Source organism: Tamandua tetradactyla, chromosome 3 (assembly GCF_023851605.1).
Source record: "Tamandua tetradactyla isolate mTamTet1 chromosome 3, mTamTet1.pri, whole genome shotgun sequence".
In the NCBI taxonomy this organism is placed as follows: Eukaryota; Metazoa; Chordata; class Mammalia; order Pilosa; family Myrmecophagidae; genus Tamandua; species Tamandua tetradactyla.
The window spans coordinates 72904135-72921434 of record NC_135329.1 but is presented as its reverse complement, the minus strand read 5'-3'; the positions used below and the strand labels follow the sequence as shown (position 1 = coordinate 72921434).

At 35.5% G+C, this 17300-nt stretch overlaps 1 protein-coding gene across 2 annotated transcripts; it reads left to right on the top strand.

Moving 5' to 3' along the window:
• The first annotated feature begins 13149 nt into the window (after window positions 1-13149).
• Window positions 13150-14372, top strand: LOC143676147 (protein MEMO1-like). 2 transcript variants are annotated; one of them, XM_077151893.1, is made up of 2 exons: window positions 13249-13650; window positions 13794-14372. In XM_077151893.1, exons 1-2 carry the CDS (start codon window positions 13361-13363, stop codon window positions 14107-14109), a joined length of 606 nt encoding a protein of 201 aa, XP_077008008.1. In that variant the 5' UTR covers window positions 13249-13360; the 3' UTR covers window positions 14110-14372. The 2 variants fall into 2 exon arrangements, with proteins under 2 accessions (XP_077008007.1, XP_077008008.1); XM_077151892.1 differs by having other exon boundaries at window positions 13150-14372.
• Window positions 14373-17300: the final 2928 nt, after the last annotated feature.

The window sequence follows — 17300 nt, the reverse complement described above, 5'->3', positions numbered from 1 at the left end:
AAAAAAAACATTTTAAGCTCTAAATAATCATGCAAATAAAGGGAAGGATTATTACGTTCACTTTGAAATAGAAGTGAATAGTATTTCTTCCCATAATTTCCTCCCAATTTTTCTATTCTTTACTTTTCAAACATAATCCTTCAAAATTAAATATGTTATGCTTCTTAGGATATTTAATTTCCATAGTCCCTCCAATTCAAGTGTCATTTTAAGGCACCTTTAAGGAATTTCTCTGAAGTAAAAGAGAAAAGGATATTGGTTCAGGGATGGGCCAGCATAACCTCATCTCATTAAATAGCTGCTTGATTGACCAAGTTGTTCAAGTCAGATCCTTGAATGCTCCCTTTTATCAACATTCACATCCAGTTAATCAGGATATACATTTCATTATGTCTTTCATCTCTTTTGCCATCTCTTTGGTCCAGTTTTCTTGGCTGGGGCATTGGAACAGCTTCATAATGAGTCATACAAATGTTATCTTGATAATATTTTATTCATATTGATAACATAATTGATATGTTATGATATGATATGTTATTTTATGATAACATAATTGATAACATAATGATTCATAATGCTATCTTGGCTAACATTATGTTGGCTGGGGCATCAGAACATCTTCATAATGATTCAAACAAACCTTCCATTTTCAATAAAATATAACCTCTATTTTGAATTAAATCCACCTTGTTTTTTTCCTCCTTTTACACTTTCCACCAGCTTTATTATGGTGAAATTTATGTATACCACATCACATTCACTTAATAGTGCACAATTAAGTTCATATTGACATGGTATGCACCCTTTAAACCATCACCTCTGATTAAGATACAGAACATTTCCATTACTCAAAAAAGATCCTTGTGTCTCCTCTCTCCTTCTTACCCCTAGTCCCTGCTCCAAGAAACCATTAATTTTATCATTCTATTCGTTTGTAGTCTCTAGAATTTCATATAAGTGAAATAATATACACTCTTTGTTACCAAGCTTCTTTGTAGAACCTAATGGTTTTGAGATTGATCCAGGAGGATAAATTCATTTTTATTCTTGAGTGGTAGTCCATTGAAAAGATATGCCACAGTATCTCTCCGTTAACTGGTTCCTTAGCAATTACTTTATTTCAGTATGGAGTTATGATAAATAAAGCTTTTTTGAATATTTGTGTACAAGTGTTCTAGTTTGCTAGCTGCCAGAATGCAATATACCAGAAATGGAATGGCTTTTAAAAAGGGGAATTTAATGAGTTTCTAGTTTACAGTTCCAAGACCAAGAAAATGTCCCAATTAATACAAGTCTACAGAAATGTCCAATATAAGGCACCCAGGGACAAATACCTTGGTTCAAGAAGGCCAATGAAGTACAAGGTTTCTCTCTCAAATGAGAAGGCACATGGCAAACACAGTCAGGGCTTCTCTCTCAGCTGGAAGGGCATATAGTGAACACGGCATCATCTGCTAGCTTTCTCTCCTGGCTTCTGGTTCCATGAAGCTCCCCAGGAGGCATTTTCCTTCTTCATCTCCAAAGGTCACTGGCTCATGGACTCTGCTTCATGGTGCTGCAGAATACTCTGCTCTCTCTGAATCTCCTTTCTCCATTCTCTTTTATAGGACTCCAGAAACTTATCAAGACCTACCCAAATGGGTGGAGACATGTCATCATCTAATCCAGTTTAACAACCACTCTTGATTAGATCATATCTCCAGGGAGATGATCTGATTACAGTTTCAAACATTCAGTGCTGAATAAGGATTATTCTACCTTTATGAAATAGGATTTAGATTAAAACATGGCTTTTCTAGGGGACATACATCCTTTCAAACCAGCAGAAGTCTTTCTGTGGACTTTTTTTTGTTTGTTTCTTTTGGATAAGTACTTAGGAATGAAATGACTGGTTTTATATAGTAGGTGTGGTTTAGCTACTTAAGAAACTGTCATATTCATCTCCAAAGTGGTTGTTCCATATTATATCCCCAAGACAAAATGCAACCAAAGTGTATGAAAGTTATAGGCGTTCCATATTCCTCAGCAGTTTTTAGTATAAAATTATTTTTTATTTTTAACTTTTTGAATATGTGTGTGGTAGTATGCCAAAATAGTTTTCACTTGCATTTTCTCAATGCCTAGTAAGATTGAATATCTTCTCATGACCTTATTGGCAATTTATATATCTTCATTTATACAGTGTTTGTTCAGTTATCTTGTTTATTTTTCACTGGGTTGTTGGTGTTCTATTATTGAGTTGTAAGACAAATAATATTTCTATAGACCTTTGTCCCTATCATTATACCTATCTATACATTTGGATTCAAGTCATTTCTCAGATACATATATGGCAAACATTTTTTCCCAATCTTATGTGACTTTTAAATTTTCTTTATATCCTATTAGAGAGAAAAATGTCTTTAATTTTGTTAAAGCCTAATTTATCAATTTTTCCTTTTATGATTCATGTTTTGGTTTCTATCTAAACAAATATTTGTCTACCTGACTCTGATCCCCAAAGAAAAGTTAATATGAGTTCAAGTTGTAACTTTTTACATGTTCAGATTTGTATTGGCACTGTTTGGGGGTTCATATATTTTTATTTTATATAAATAGCATTGTGTTATAATCTTATTCATTCTCTTCTTTTTTCACTAAACACAATGCTTTTAAGTGTGATTCCTATAAATATCCCACTGCTTCTAATCACTTCAAGGCATTCAAAGCCATGCATTCTCAATATTTTACCTACCCATTCTCCCATTGATGGATATATGGATTATTTCATATTCCCCATAACCAGAAGTAGTGCTGAAACATACGTCTTCAAATATGTATCTTTATGGACCAGTGTAATGGCTTATTTGGCAAATATTACAGGGAGGACAATTGCTCATGTTAGAGATATGATACACTGAATTAATATAATTATAGCCAGACTAAGCTTCAGAATTATTCCACCAGGCTCCACTCCCCTTAGTAGGGTGAGAGCGTTTGTGCCATTCCCTCTTTTATGCCACTCCCAGCATTACCTGTATTTTCAAATATTTACTATTTGAATAGAATACAATGCTATCTTGTTCTGTAAAAAAGTTATTTCATTTTAAATTAATTTTAGATTTATAGAGAAGTTGGAAAAATATTGAGTATAACCTTCCTCACTTAGTTCCCCTCAAGTTATCATCTTACATAACCATAACATTTTCTTTTTCACCAATTAGCTTGAGCTACTCTTTATATTCCTTTAGCCTTTTAGATTTGCTCCCTGGTATATTTCTTTTTTAAAAAAAGTTTTATTTATTTTTTTAATTAGGAAAGTTATAGGTTTACAGAAAGCTCATGCAGAAAATATATGATTTCTGTATACCTGCCACCATTTTTACCATTATTCATCAGTGTGATACTTCTTCTACATTTAATGAGTGAATAATTATAATTGTACTGTTAACTGTAGTCCAAAGTCTGTATTAGGATTCACTGTTTTGTTGTACAATCTTATGGTTGGTGTTTGTTTTTTAAATTTTTGCTCTGGAAGTATATATAACACCAAAAATTTCACCCTTAAATCACATTCAGATATATAACTGAAAATAATTATTAAATTTGCAACTTTATGCTTTTTACATTCACACTATACATTACCAAGATTTTTCCATCATCTCAAAAGATATTCTGAACAATTAAGAATTAACTTACCATCATTCCCTACTTCCACCTTGGCCCTTAATAACCTGTATTTTAGTTTCTCACTTTATGAATTTGATTATTCTAATTATTTCATGCCAGTGAATTCATATGATATTTGTCCTTTTGTGTCTGCACTGGGGATAGAGTGGTAGAGAGACCTGCAAGGGTACCCAGAGCTTTTCCTATGACTTTTAAAGCTGCATTTTCTTGATTTGGCACTTGCCTAGTAATACAGCCCTTTAACTGTTCTCATATTTTGAGGAATGGCACTCTGTTTAAGATTCCTCTACCACTTTGGCCTGAGGCTATTTGGACATTGGCTGCATTCAGAGCCAGGTTTCCAGTGATCTGAGGTAATTGATCTAAAGCAATGATATGATAGGAACACCTGCCCCCATATCTTTGGGAGCTACACCTTTATCTCCCACCCAGATACCAACAAGTTGCATCAGGGGCTGAGGCTTCAGACCCCACTACTGCCTGCTCAAGGTTGGGGGAAGGGGGATGGTAGCAACTTCAGGGAAATTCACCAGTATTCACCACAATTTACCAGCCTCTTCCTTCTTCACTTCCCTGGATGCTGCATAGAGCTCTATTCAACTATGACATTTCAAAATAGTTGATTTAAATTGTCCCTGCCAGATCAATAGTTGTTTGGATGGTGGGACTGATTCCTAGAGTTTCCTATTCCACCCTCTTCCCCAAATCCTGTTTCGCTATATTCCTTGCTCATTCCCTGAGGTTTAATTTTTATGCATATGACAATATAAAATTACAAATATAATAAAACAATAACATTTAATAAGTGTTACCTATGCCAGGCATTGTTCTGTAGTTCACATGAGTAATGTTTTTAATCTTCATAATAAACTCTAACAGGCAAATAATATTATTATTCTTAATTTAATGATGAGACATAGGGTCTGTCATGGTTGGGTCTGTGTCAACTTGGCCAAGTGGTGGTACCTGGCCAGGCAAGCACTAGCCTGTCTGTTGTGATGAGGACATTTCATAGAATTAAATCATGATCATGTCAGCCACATCCACAGTTGATTCCATTTGTAGTTGGCCAAGGGGAGTGCAGTCTGCAATGAGTGATGCTTAATCTAATCATTGGAAGCCTTTTAAGGAGGATTCAGAACAGACAGGCTCTCTTCCTGCTTTGGCCAGTGAGCCTTTCCTGTGGAGTTCACCCAGACCCTCCATCAGAATCATTAGCTTCACAGTCCGCCCTGCAGATTTTGGACTCTACATTCCCATGGTTACATGAGACACTTCTATAAATTTTATATTTGTGAGTGTTTCCTGTTGATTCTGTTTCTCTAGAGAACCCTAACTAATACAGGGCCATTAATTAACTTATCCAAAGTCACCAGTTAATTAGCAGCAAAGCTGGATTACAAAACCAAGGGAATTTGGACCCAAAGTCTCCATTCTTTATGATTCTGATATTTTAAAGAAAAAGGAGACATTATTCTATCACAATAGTTTTGCATTTCTTCTCAGTTGCAATACACTTTGCACATTTTGGTCTATCAAAATGTACTGTCCAACACTCTAAGCATTAGCTTAACAGAACTGAGTTAGTCAAACCTTGTGTACTCCATCGAAAGGTCAATATTCAAGACTGGCCATTGGCTGGCTCCTAGGGGACGAATTATGGGCCCTTAAGTTATGGGCCTGGTAGGAGTGTTTTTGTATGTTGAGCTCTTGGCCCCCTGGTACCAGTTAGATCAGATAGTTCAGGCTTACAATGGGATTTATGATAAACATCTGCTTTTGCTTCAGTGGGCTGGACAGAGTTTAAGTGGCTGAGGTCAGTCACACAGATGTTATGTGACTGATCTCCCAATTAAACTCTGGATATCAAAACATTGGTGAACATCTTTGATTGTCAACCCTTCACACATGTGCTCACATATTGTTGCTAGGAGAACTTAGCATTTTCATACAACTCCACTCGGAAAGAAAACATGGAAGCCTGCACTTGTTTTGGATTTCACTCCTATACATCTTTCTTTTTCACTGACTTTAATTTGTATCTTTTGGCTTTAATAGACAGTAAATTTGAATTTAATAGTGTTTTCCAGCACTGGGAGTCTTTCTAGTAAATCATTTGTTCTGAAGGTGGTATTGGAGACTCTAGACACAACAACATTACTCTTTTTCTTCAGTTTGAAGTTGACTATTCCTTTTCAATATTAACATACTCCTATGATTCTTTTGATAAACCCAGTTTATTCTGGTTGACTTTTAACTTTTTAATGTCCAATATGTCTCTAGAAAAAATCCACTTCTTATTAATGTCTTTACTCTTTTTCACTGCTTCTCCAATATTTTTGAAACATGATTGCTTAATCAAACAACAAAATTTTTCAGGGTATTCCCTTTCTAGTTGTATCAAATTATTATTGTAACTACTGTCAAAAGAATAATCCCTACAGACAAACTTGGAGAACCATTAGCAGGCAAGGTAACAAAAGTGGGGGCTTTTTAGAATCAAGGTTATTTTCTTTTTTTCCTTCTACTGAGTTCCCTCATTATCTTTTAATTTAATATGAGAAGTTTTCAATAAATTTGTGAACACAAATGTACACATCTATGCACAGCCATCACATCACTTCCCATATCCTTGAATTGACATGCTATGAGATTTATCATACAAAAACTTGCATTTAAATTGCCATATTATCCAATATAATCTAGACTTCCCAAATATCCCTTTGCTCTGTACACTGTTACTCCCCTCCCACTAGTTCCAGCAGAGAAGGATGTGGAGTGTTCTGTCCTGAACTCAAATCCAGCTTAGCAATATATTGTCATATTATCCAGGCCTTTCAATTTTGTCTATCAATATTGTGAGGGAATATTTGAGGTATGTTAGAGATCCATTTTGATGTATAAGTCAACAAAAATATATTAGCAAAACATCATGGAGTAGTGAAAACACTCTCCTTCTTATGACCTTATTATTATTATCTTTCTTGACCCTCAGAGTAAGCATCTTAGAATTGTCTTGAATCACCCCAGGTTTAGAGGATCTTTCTTTCCAGATCAGGGCAGTTTACAGGAAAAAATAAGTGAAACAATATGAAAATTAAAGAAGGAAATGAGAGGAAGGAGTGGGAGGGGAAGATAGCGATGGGGAGGGGAGGCAATAAATTCTAACCCCTGCCCCCAAAGTGGTATAAGGGAATTTGAGACCCAAAAGCCATAATAATGTAGGGACCCTAACTTCCTTTTTTTCCCCCCAAACTCCCTTCCTTTGTAACTGTCATGATCAGGTTCATGTGTCAACTTGGCCAAGTGGTGGTACCTGTTTCTCTGGTTGGGCAAGTGCTGGCCTGTCTGTTGAGAGGTGGACATTTCATGGAATTAAATCATAATCATGTCAGCTACATCCACAGCTGATTCCACTTGTAATCAGCCAAAGGGGAGTGTCTTCTGCAATGAGTAATGCTTAATCTGATCACTGGAAGCCTTTTAAGGAGGATTCAGAAGAGACAGACTCTTCTGTTTTGGCTTGTGATCCTCTCCTGTGCAGTTCATCCAGACCCTCCATTGGGAATCATCAGCTTCACAACCTGCCCTGTGGATTTTGGACTCTGTGTTTCCATGGTTATGTGAGAAACTTTTATAAATTTTATATTTGTGAGTGTTTCCTGTTGATTTTGTTTCTTTAGAGAACCCTAATAATACAACTTGGTACCAGGAGTGGTTCTTAAGAAACAGAATCTTAAAAATGGGTTTTTATGAATGGTTTTCTACTCTGACTGGACTCAAAGGTACTAAGGACTCTGATTCTCATAATCAGAATGACAGTCCCCATCAATGGAGTGAGTTGGCAAAAGAGATAGTCAAAATATCACCATTCGATTCTCCTAATGCTTTGCTGGTGTGAAGCAAGGCTCTAGGGGATAATGTATTTAACACCTTTATGGAGTTTTATGGAAATAAGAGGTATAGAGATATTGGCTGGTTGTTGTTAGATACACTGGATACGTTAAGGAGTGAAAGGGATGGGATTAAGGCTTCATCTTTAATGCTGACTTGGCTACAGCCACTGCTGAGTGCCCAATCTGTCAGCAACAGAGACCCACACTCAGACCCTGATATGGTACCATTCCCTGAGGTGACCAGCCAGCAACATGGTGACAGGTTGATCACATTGGACCACTCCCTTCATGGAAAGGGCAGCAATTTGTTCTGACTGTAATAGACACATACTCTGGATATGGGTTTGCTTTCCCTGCACACAATGCTTCTGCCAAAACTGCCAATCATAGGCTTACAGAATGCCTTATTCAGCATCATGATATTCCACACAGCATTGCTTTTATCAGTAAATGAAGTGTGGGAAATTTTAGCTCTGAAAGGAAAAAATATGGCCTTTTGAGGAATTTATAGTGGATGCCTTTTTGGGAACAAGGAAGGAAGAAACAAAGCTTAGAGTGGAATTTTTCCATTTTATTAAAAATTAAAAATTTTGGTTTGTTGTATTTATTAAAATTATACATTTATTTATGGTTAACACTTTATTGCTATTAGAAAATAATTTCCTCCTCCCAATCACATAAGGACAATCTCATTGTCATTTTTAAAATTTCTAAAGTTTTCACTTTAATTTTTTCATTTTTAGTTTTTGGAACTAATTTGTGAAAGCTAAATTTGAAAAAAGCTTCAATTTATTCATTTTCCTTTTTATAATATGGATGACTAATTTTCCAAGTAAAATTCAGTATTTGTGATGCCATATATGTGAGGATCTCTTCTGAATCCTCTTCAACTCATCAGTATATTCCTATGTGGCCACAATACTGTCTTAATTGTATATATGCTAGGAAGTGCATTGAATCTACATCTCAACAGAGGAAATTAAATTATTAGAGATGTTATCTTCACAATTGCCATCAAGGTGAATGTCCTTATTTACTTAGGACTTTTTTCCAGTCATTCAACAAAATTTCATGATATCTTTTGTAAAGTTTTATGCATTATTAGTTTTGCTTCTGGACATTTTTAGTTGAGTAGTTATTAGAAATTATATTTTAAAAGTACATTTCACTCTGTTTCTGTAATATAGAAAATTTGATATTTGGCCTAGTAAATATTAAAATATCTCATTTTTCTAATGTTTAATCTGTAAGTTATTAGAAATATTCTATGTTGGCAAATGTATCTTCAATGACTAAGGAAATTTTTTCCCATTCAAATCTCTGTAAGTTTTCCTTATTTTATTTGCCTTAGTGCACTGTCTAAAACTGTCAATGTTAAATAGAAGTCATAACACTAGGCAGTTCTGCCTAGATCTCATTGAATACATGTTTTCCTCAAGATTTTAGTAAAATATCCATTTCAGTTGTCTGTTTCTGCTATAATAAGCCACCCAAAAACTTAGTGACTTGAAACAATAATATTTATTTATTTTTGCACAACTTAGTAGAATCATGTTGTCTCTTTTCCAAGCATGTTAGTGGTAGCTCTAGGCTGAAAGTTCAGATGGAGCTGTTAGTTGGTCCTCGATTCTCTTCTAAATGGTCCAAGGCTCTCTTGCAAAGCTTAGTTGACCAGATTCCGAGACAATACAAAGGACAAATGTTCCAAGAAATATTCTATCTGCAAGCAATATCAATTCTCTGCTTGCAACTGTCACATTGATTAAACTTGTCACATGGCCAAGCCCAGATTTATTGTGCAATAGATGTAATGATTGAGAGACATAATTTTTTGAAGGCCACCAAAGCAGCAGTCTGCAACAGACCCTTTATTGGATTAAAGAAGTGTCCTTCTATTTCAAATTTGCTAAGCTTTTCATTATGTATGGATGTTGACTTCCATGCAATGTTCCATATGTATTTATTGAGGTCATCATACTCTTTTATTCTTTCATTCATCAATCATTCAATTTAATTTATTTGAACTCCATGGGAAAAACCAGAAGTTACAAATTTTACTGTTTCCATCCTCTTGGCACATACTCTATTGTGGCAGAGAAACCATTAAGAAATAAACAATTAAAACTACCCTATGAGATGACAGTAGGCCTTACAGAGCTGAAGATAGCAGGGAAAATGTGAGAGACAGTGCTTGAAGTGGATTATTTCATATAATTAAGTCTTTATAAATAACACCATATGTACAAAGAAAGCTTGAAAAAGAGTTAGCTATGTAGATGTCTGAGGAGCACATTCTTGGTAGAAGAACGTGCAAAGTCCACAGGTGAAAGCATTCTTGGAATGCAAATTTGTAAGTAAGAAAGCCAGCAGGTTCATGCTTTTTTCTTTAGTTAATAAGTTAAATAGATGAATTTTTCAAGCATATTGGCATAAAGTTTCACATTTTACTCTACAGTTAGGTTATTTTCACTATTATATGACAGTTTGATTCCCTTTCATACATAGGGTTTTTTTTTGTTTATCTTCATTCATAGTTTTAATTTGTGCATTATCAGCTTATATTCTTAAAATATTTTACCAGAAGTTTGCAATTCAATATTTTTCATTGGCTATATCATTCTTATTTTCCCTCTCAATAGCTTTTCTTTTATATGCATCACTGTGTCACTTCTTTCATTATGTTTGAGATTTCTGATTTTTCTTTAATTTTTAAAATTACACTGAATTCATCAATGTTTAGAGTTGTTTTCCTTCCTGATGTATCTGTCTTTAAATTATCATCAAAGTTCCAGATTTACCTGCTTCTCACACTTTTAATAAATAATTTGCCATTAAATTTCAGATATTTTCTGATGGCCTGTCATTGCCATCATAATTTACAATATCTGAGGATCAGTAAGATGAAACTCCTATTAAATATGGAGTAGCAATTCTTGTTTCTTTTTCAGATTATTTTGTATTTTTAAAATTAGAAAGTATAATCAGTAAATTTTAAAATTGGGTAAATATTTTAAAGGAAGAAGTTCTCAATTTTGATAGATTCCAATTTTTAAACTTGGTATGTTTGTATCCTGAATAAAACAATCTTTGCAAACCCCAAAGTCATATAGATGTATTCCTATATTTTTTACTGGCAGTTTACTGTTTCACATTGCACACTTAGCTTTAGGTAAATCTGAAATTGATTTTTGTGGATAGTTTGAGGTAGGGAACAAGGGTCTTTTTCATACTGATATTCATTTGTTCCAGAGCACTTTATTAGAAAAATGGACCATAATGTCCTCGCTCCTTTGCAGTGGCATAGTTATCATAACGTGGTGGTGGGTAAGTGTCAGTATTGCAATGTCTACTGTTTTTATGATTTTATTATCTAATTTGCTAAAAGTACTGATTAATTCTAAAGGGCTGAGTGCATTATATTTCCAAACTATTAACACAAACCATGCCATCTATTTCCAAATTTTATATCTTGTTTGTGTTTTTTCTTGATTTATTACTTTTGTTGGATTGAAATTTTATAGTGGTCATTCTTGTGTCATTCTTCATTTCACAAGAGAACTATTTCATTATGTAGATCCTCTTCATCAGGTTGAAAATTTTCTTCTCATTTAAGTATGCTCAGTGAATTAGTGTTTTTTTCCTAAATGAATATTAGGGTTGTTTGGAACTAGAAATAAATTCTTAAACTTAATCCATTCCTGTGTATGTGGACCCATTGAATCACACTCTTTTGGTGAGGTTACTTCAGTTCAGGTGTGACCCAACTCAATCAGTATGGGCCTAATTCTTATCACTGGAGTCCTTTATAAGAAGATGAAATTCACACACACAGAGAAAAAAAGGTAAGTCAAAAAGCTAAAGATCAGAACATATAAGAGATGGGAGAAGCCAGGAGAGGCTGCCATGTGCATTTCAATGTGACAAAGGAGCCAAAGACCAAGGCTCACCACTGGCCAGCACCACAGTGCCACAACCTTCAAGAAAAGCTTCACCTTGATGATGACTTGATTGAGACTTGATTTGGACCTCAAAACCATGAGTTAACAAACCCTTATTGTTTAAGTCAATCCTTTGCATGATATTTTCTTAAACAGTTGAGGAAATGAAAATTATGTTGAATAATATTTTTCTATATTTAGAAATATTAATATTTCTAAATATTAGAATGATTAAGATCATCAAAGTTCTTTTCTTTGTTTCTGATGTGGGTATTTTCCTTGTTGGATTTTGTTATCAAGGTTATATTGCCTTGTAAACTAATTAAAATGTGCTTTGTTCAACTTTCTAAAGTATTTTGTGTGATAAAATTTTAAATTAAATATTAAGGATGATAAGATAACATTATTAAAAGTTTTTTGACTTTGTAGTCATTTTCCTCAGGCGTGAACAAGAATCCTTCATTCAGCATTTTTCTCATTTTACATATAAGAAATCTAAAGTTTGGAAAAATGAAGTACCTAATTAAAGTCACCTCAGAGGGGTAAAGGTATAATTAGGATTGAAACCTGGGTGGTCTGACTCTAGAGGGTCCATGTTTAAATAAGATACAATAGGCCTTCTTGTATTTAATCTAATTCTGACAAATGATAAATTTTCATTTTGTTAAGACTGGTCAAACAATACAGTACAATACAATAGAACATCCCCAATAGTTTTAGAAAGGAATTTGGAAATACTTTGAAATCAATGTTATTCTCTATATAAACTCCAATGCAAAAATCTTAACACTCTGAATTTTTTTTTGCATGGACAGGCATGCACTTAATTTTTTAAAAGGGAAAATCAAACGCAGATGATGCAGTATATGATCTTACTAACACTGTTGTATGAATCATAATCAAGAAAAATACTAATACAATTATTTACATGTGTTTAGGCAAATGTGACAATGATTACACTGCAGAAACCATTGACCAAAGCTATTTATAATAGTGACAAGCTGCAAAAGTACCTGGTACACAGCAGGTACTCAACATATATTTGTTGAATGAATGAAAGAATGAACAGAAAAATTTTCCTACAAATTGTGGCTCATAAACTGGGCAAAATACTACACAGCCTTCAAAGTAATTTATACATGATCACTTAGTTTCAGAGGGAATCTTTGTGCTATAGAGCTAATAAATAAGTCATATGATTATGGTTAAAAAATTAGCAATATATATACAACAGACTGTAAGAGAACTCAGAAAATACAAAATAATATTGTTGACTAACATCAATTTCTAAGCACTTAGAAAGTTGTTGCAAATATTTTAATAATAAATTCTAATGAGGGGGCGGTCAGGGGAGGGGAGGGGAGGGGGCTGGAGGGGCGGCTTGGCGGAACCAGCCCCGGCTGGGCAGCGGCGGCGACTCCGGGGTCCCGGGCCAGGGCTTTCCGGGCTTCGGTGAGGCCGCCCGGAGCCCCGTCTTCCGGCGGCCGGGAGTTTGTGGGGATTGTTGCTGCCGTCGCCCCGGCTGCCATCTCCTCCTCCTGGGCCGCCACCACCTCTTCCTCCTCCTCCTGGGCCGGCCTGATTCCCTCCTCGCTGCCCCCTGCTCCTGGGCTGGGCCCGCGGTGTCTTGTCCACTCGCGGAGCCGCTCCTGCAGCCGCCGCCGCCGCCTCCTCATTCATCCTCATGCACCATAGGCGGCACAGGCTCCAAGATGTCCAACCGAGTGGTCTGCGGGGAAGCCAGTCACGCCGGGAGCTGGTACACCGCCTCAGGACCTCAGCTGAATGCACAGTTAGAAGGTTGGCTTTCGCAAGTACAATCTACAAAAAGACCTGCTAGAGCCATTATTGCACCCCATGCAGGATATACGTACTGTGGGTCTTGTGCTGCCCATGCTTACAAACAAGTGGATCCATCTATTACCCGGAGAATTTTCATCCTTGGGCCTTCCCATCATGTGCCCCTCTCTCGATGTGCACTTTCCAGTGTGGATATATATAGGACACCTTTGTATGACCTTCGTATTGACCAAAAGATTTACGGAGAACTATGGAAGACAGGAATGTTTGAACGCATGTCTCTGCAGACAGATGAAGATGAACACAGTATTGAAATGCATTTGCCTTACACAGCTAAAGCCATGGAAAGCCATAAGGATGAGTTTACCATTATTCCTGTACTGGTTGGAGCTCTCAGTGAGACAAAAGAACAGGAATTCGGAAAACTCTTCAGTAAATATCTAGTGGATCCTAGTAATCTCTTTGTGGTTTCTTCTGATTTCTGCCATTGGGGTCAAAGGTTCCGTTACAGTTACTATGATGAATCCCAGGGGGAGATTTATAGATCCATTGAACATCTAGATAAAATGGGCATGAGTATTATAGAACAATTAGACCCTGTATCTTTTAGCAATTACTTGAAGAAATACCATAATACAATATGTGGAAGACATCCCATTGGGGTGTTATTAAATGCTATCACAGAGCTCCAGAAGAACGGGATGAATATGAGCTTTTCCTTTTTGAATTATGCCCAGTCAAGCCAGTGTAGAAACTGGCAAGACAGTTCAGTGAGTTATGCAGCTGGAGCACTCACAGTCCACTGAAGCTCTGAACCCTCAGGGCTGCCACCTGCACATACTCATACTCTGTCTGCGTCCCAGCCTAGTCCTTACAAAGACCCTGTTCCTGGTTTTGGGGGATTCTGAAATCTCAAACCAATAGAACTTTCTTCTCTTCTTTTCTAGTAGGTGTAGTCCTTCCTTAATTTCAATTCATTAAAAAATGCTTTATTGTTTAGGGCAGTGGAAGGAAGGCAGGCATCAAAATATGATAAAAAAAAAAAGATGATAATATAAAGGCCCAGTTGTGACAGTTTTTTAAAAGTAACATGTAAAGCATTTACCATATCCTGAATTTGCACTCTTTGCAGACTTGTGCACATATATTCTGCTTTCAGAATAGTTTTGCAAATTGTACACAAACAAAGAAGGGTGGAAGCTTTTTAATAAAGAAATTGCATTTATAAAAAAAAATTCTAATGGTCTAGACAACCTTATAAGCTTTGCAGATACCTTTGATTCATTTGTTTTAGAGATATTTTAGTAGATATTTCTATGATTCTTTGAGTTGTTTTTGATAACTTTTCCACATGTGAAATCTGATGTTTGGGCCTGAATTTCTCACATAAAGATAAACATAGACATGGACTTCTAATTTTCAGGAGGCCTGACATTTGAAATTCATTTATTTTTAGAACTTTTTGATTTTTTCTGTTTCTCTCTCAGAAGTTCATCATAGCTAAGAGAGTCTTTTTCCAAGTGTGGACCTCAGAACAGCAGGATCATTACCTAAAGGTTGTTAGAAATTCAAAAATCAGGGTGCCACCCCAGTTGTGCTGAAGCAGAATTTGTGAGTGTGGGAATTATGTACCTACATGTGTTTAACAAGCTCTCTGGATGATTCATAGGTCTATTAAAATTAGGTAACCACTGATTTTGGAACAATAAAAGGTTCACCTTACCTAGGCACTCCCCCTCTTTGTGAAGTTTCAAAGGTTTCAGGTCCCAAATGCATGACAGCTAGAGAAAATGAAATATCATTGTCACTCAGTTCTGGTATCCTAGATGCCAAAAAGAACTAGGCTCTCAAGGGAAACAACACATTTAAAAAGATGTGTTACTGATGATCAGCATCAGCTTTGATTGCTAGCCACACACTAAGAACAGCTATGGTGAGTTTCCTAAAGCTGGATAGGGATAAAGGGAAAGATTTTATGGAAACTCTAACAAAACCTTATATTCTTCAACTGAGTTTACAACTTCCAACAAGGAAGGAAGCTTACATGTCTGAATGTAGGGTGTGGTATGAATTGGGTAAGTTAAGCATTTGGGGTTCAGATCTCACTTCTGTTACTTAATACTCTAAGCCTTATTTATTCCTATTAAAATAGAGACCAAAATTCTTAACTCAAAGAAGACAAAAATGCTTGTATGGATTAACTGAAACATGTTTTATGATGCTCTCCATCACAGTGTCAGTCTCATAAATATGAACTCAAAATTGTTTGGCTTTTTTTTTAAGTATATAGAAAGGAAGAACTTTTGTTGGAAGTATATATCCTTGCTCTCTAGTTCCTCTTGCTTTTTATTTTCTGGCGTGTAATTCCATGAAAACAGATAAAGTCGAGAAGATTATAGACACATTAACCTTGTGATTTATATTTGTAAAGAAAGAGAAAAGGGGCTTTTGCATTTGGCAGGCTAAACAAAAGTTTAAAACTTTTTCATTAATTTAGTATCCATTTTTATTTTAAATATGAAACCACAGAATTCGACCAGACAGTGGGATGTAGAAATAGCTGACTAAATGCCAAATTCATTCTTTACAGAGGAGAAGGAAAGGAGAAAGACTAAATCTTGAGTGTCAGCAGGAGAGACTGATATCACACATCAGAAAGCAAAGCAAACAAGACAGATGATTAATTAAGAAAATCCTCTCCCAGATTAACAAAGAATGGGGAGGACATGCTGACTCAAGATTAAAGATTCAACAATTATATTTTCCAATAAAATACAAAAAAATCTGCTGATATTTCACATGATTTAGAATGAAGACAATGAAAACTCTGAGGCAGTAGTCTTTCCAACTGTTGCATAAAATAAAGAGGAGAAAGGGGGAAATGCAGAAATGTTAGGGACTCCTTATAAATTGACTCATCAACTCTTAAAAACTGAGATTATTTTAATAGTGGTAGAACTCTTTAATGAGAGTAGAGCTTTTTGTTATTTCTACCTCACAAAGCCCAAACATTGGGCAATAAACCTAAACTTGACTTCTCCCTTTTCTGAGAGGTATGCTTCACTGCATACCACTTCAGGTTCTCTTTCTGAAGCTGCATATTGAGGATTTGAATATTGTCCTTCCACTTAAAGCCATTTCAGAACAATTAGTATGCATTTATTTTTGAAAATACATTTGCATTTAGTAAATGGTTGATAAATATTTAATTAATTGAACTGAGGACAGATAATTGAAGAGAAGTTGTCTAAAATGAAGGTTCAAATAGAAAATTATTAGATACCAGACATACTCTAGAAAACAAAATATGTATTGAAAGCTGAAAATTTCATGTAAGTATTTCCTTTGTAAAAATGTTTTGTTCTTGGTTTCAATGGGTTGCCCATCAATTAAATGTTAGTTGGAATGAGGATAACACTACATCATGTGGTGTTACACCAACAGTTACAGGCACTCTCTTGATAATGACAGAATTGTTTAATAGGCAGAGACTTCAATATCACCAGCCAACCAACAGATGCTTCAACTTTTAATGTCATGTTTCCTCTAAAGGACATTCCATTTGCAAAAACAAAGCAATATACTATACACAAATTCAATCCATCAATGTCAGAAGCCTCTAATAGCTGATAACTGCTTTTCTGTTCTTTACAGAAAGGGGATAAAGGACAACTTTGGAAATGGCATAACATTTTTGTGGTGCAGATTTAAGCATTTTTCTATGACAGAGCCAGTGACTTTGACCACATGTGCACTCATCTATAACTGCTGACTTACTAATATAGACTGTAAGCTCCAAGAATATAAGAAAGAGATCTCTTCATTTTTGGGTCCCCAGCACCTAGAGCATAGCTGATATATAGCTGGTGCTTAATAAAGAATGTTTGAAAGAAACAATGATGAAACAATGAATGAACACTGATTTTGATACCTTCCAATTGCATTTCTCAGATTCTCTTGTCTTCTAGCCATGACCTCCACATTTTGTATCTTCAAA

Coding starts and splice junctions, on each gene's coding strand:
- LOC143676147 (XM_077151892.1), top strand. CDS start 13,216: ATGTCCAACCGAGTGGTCTGCGGGGAAGCCAGTCACGCCGGGAGCTGG.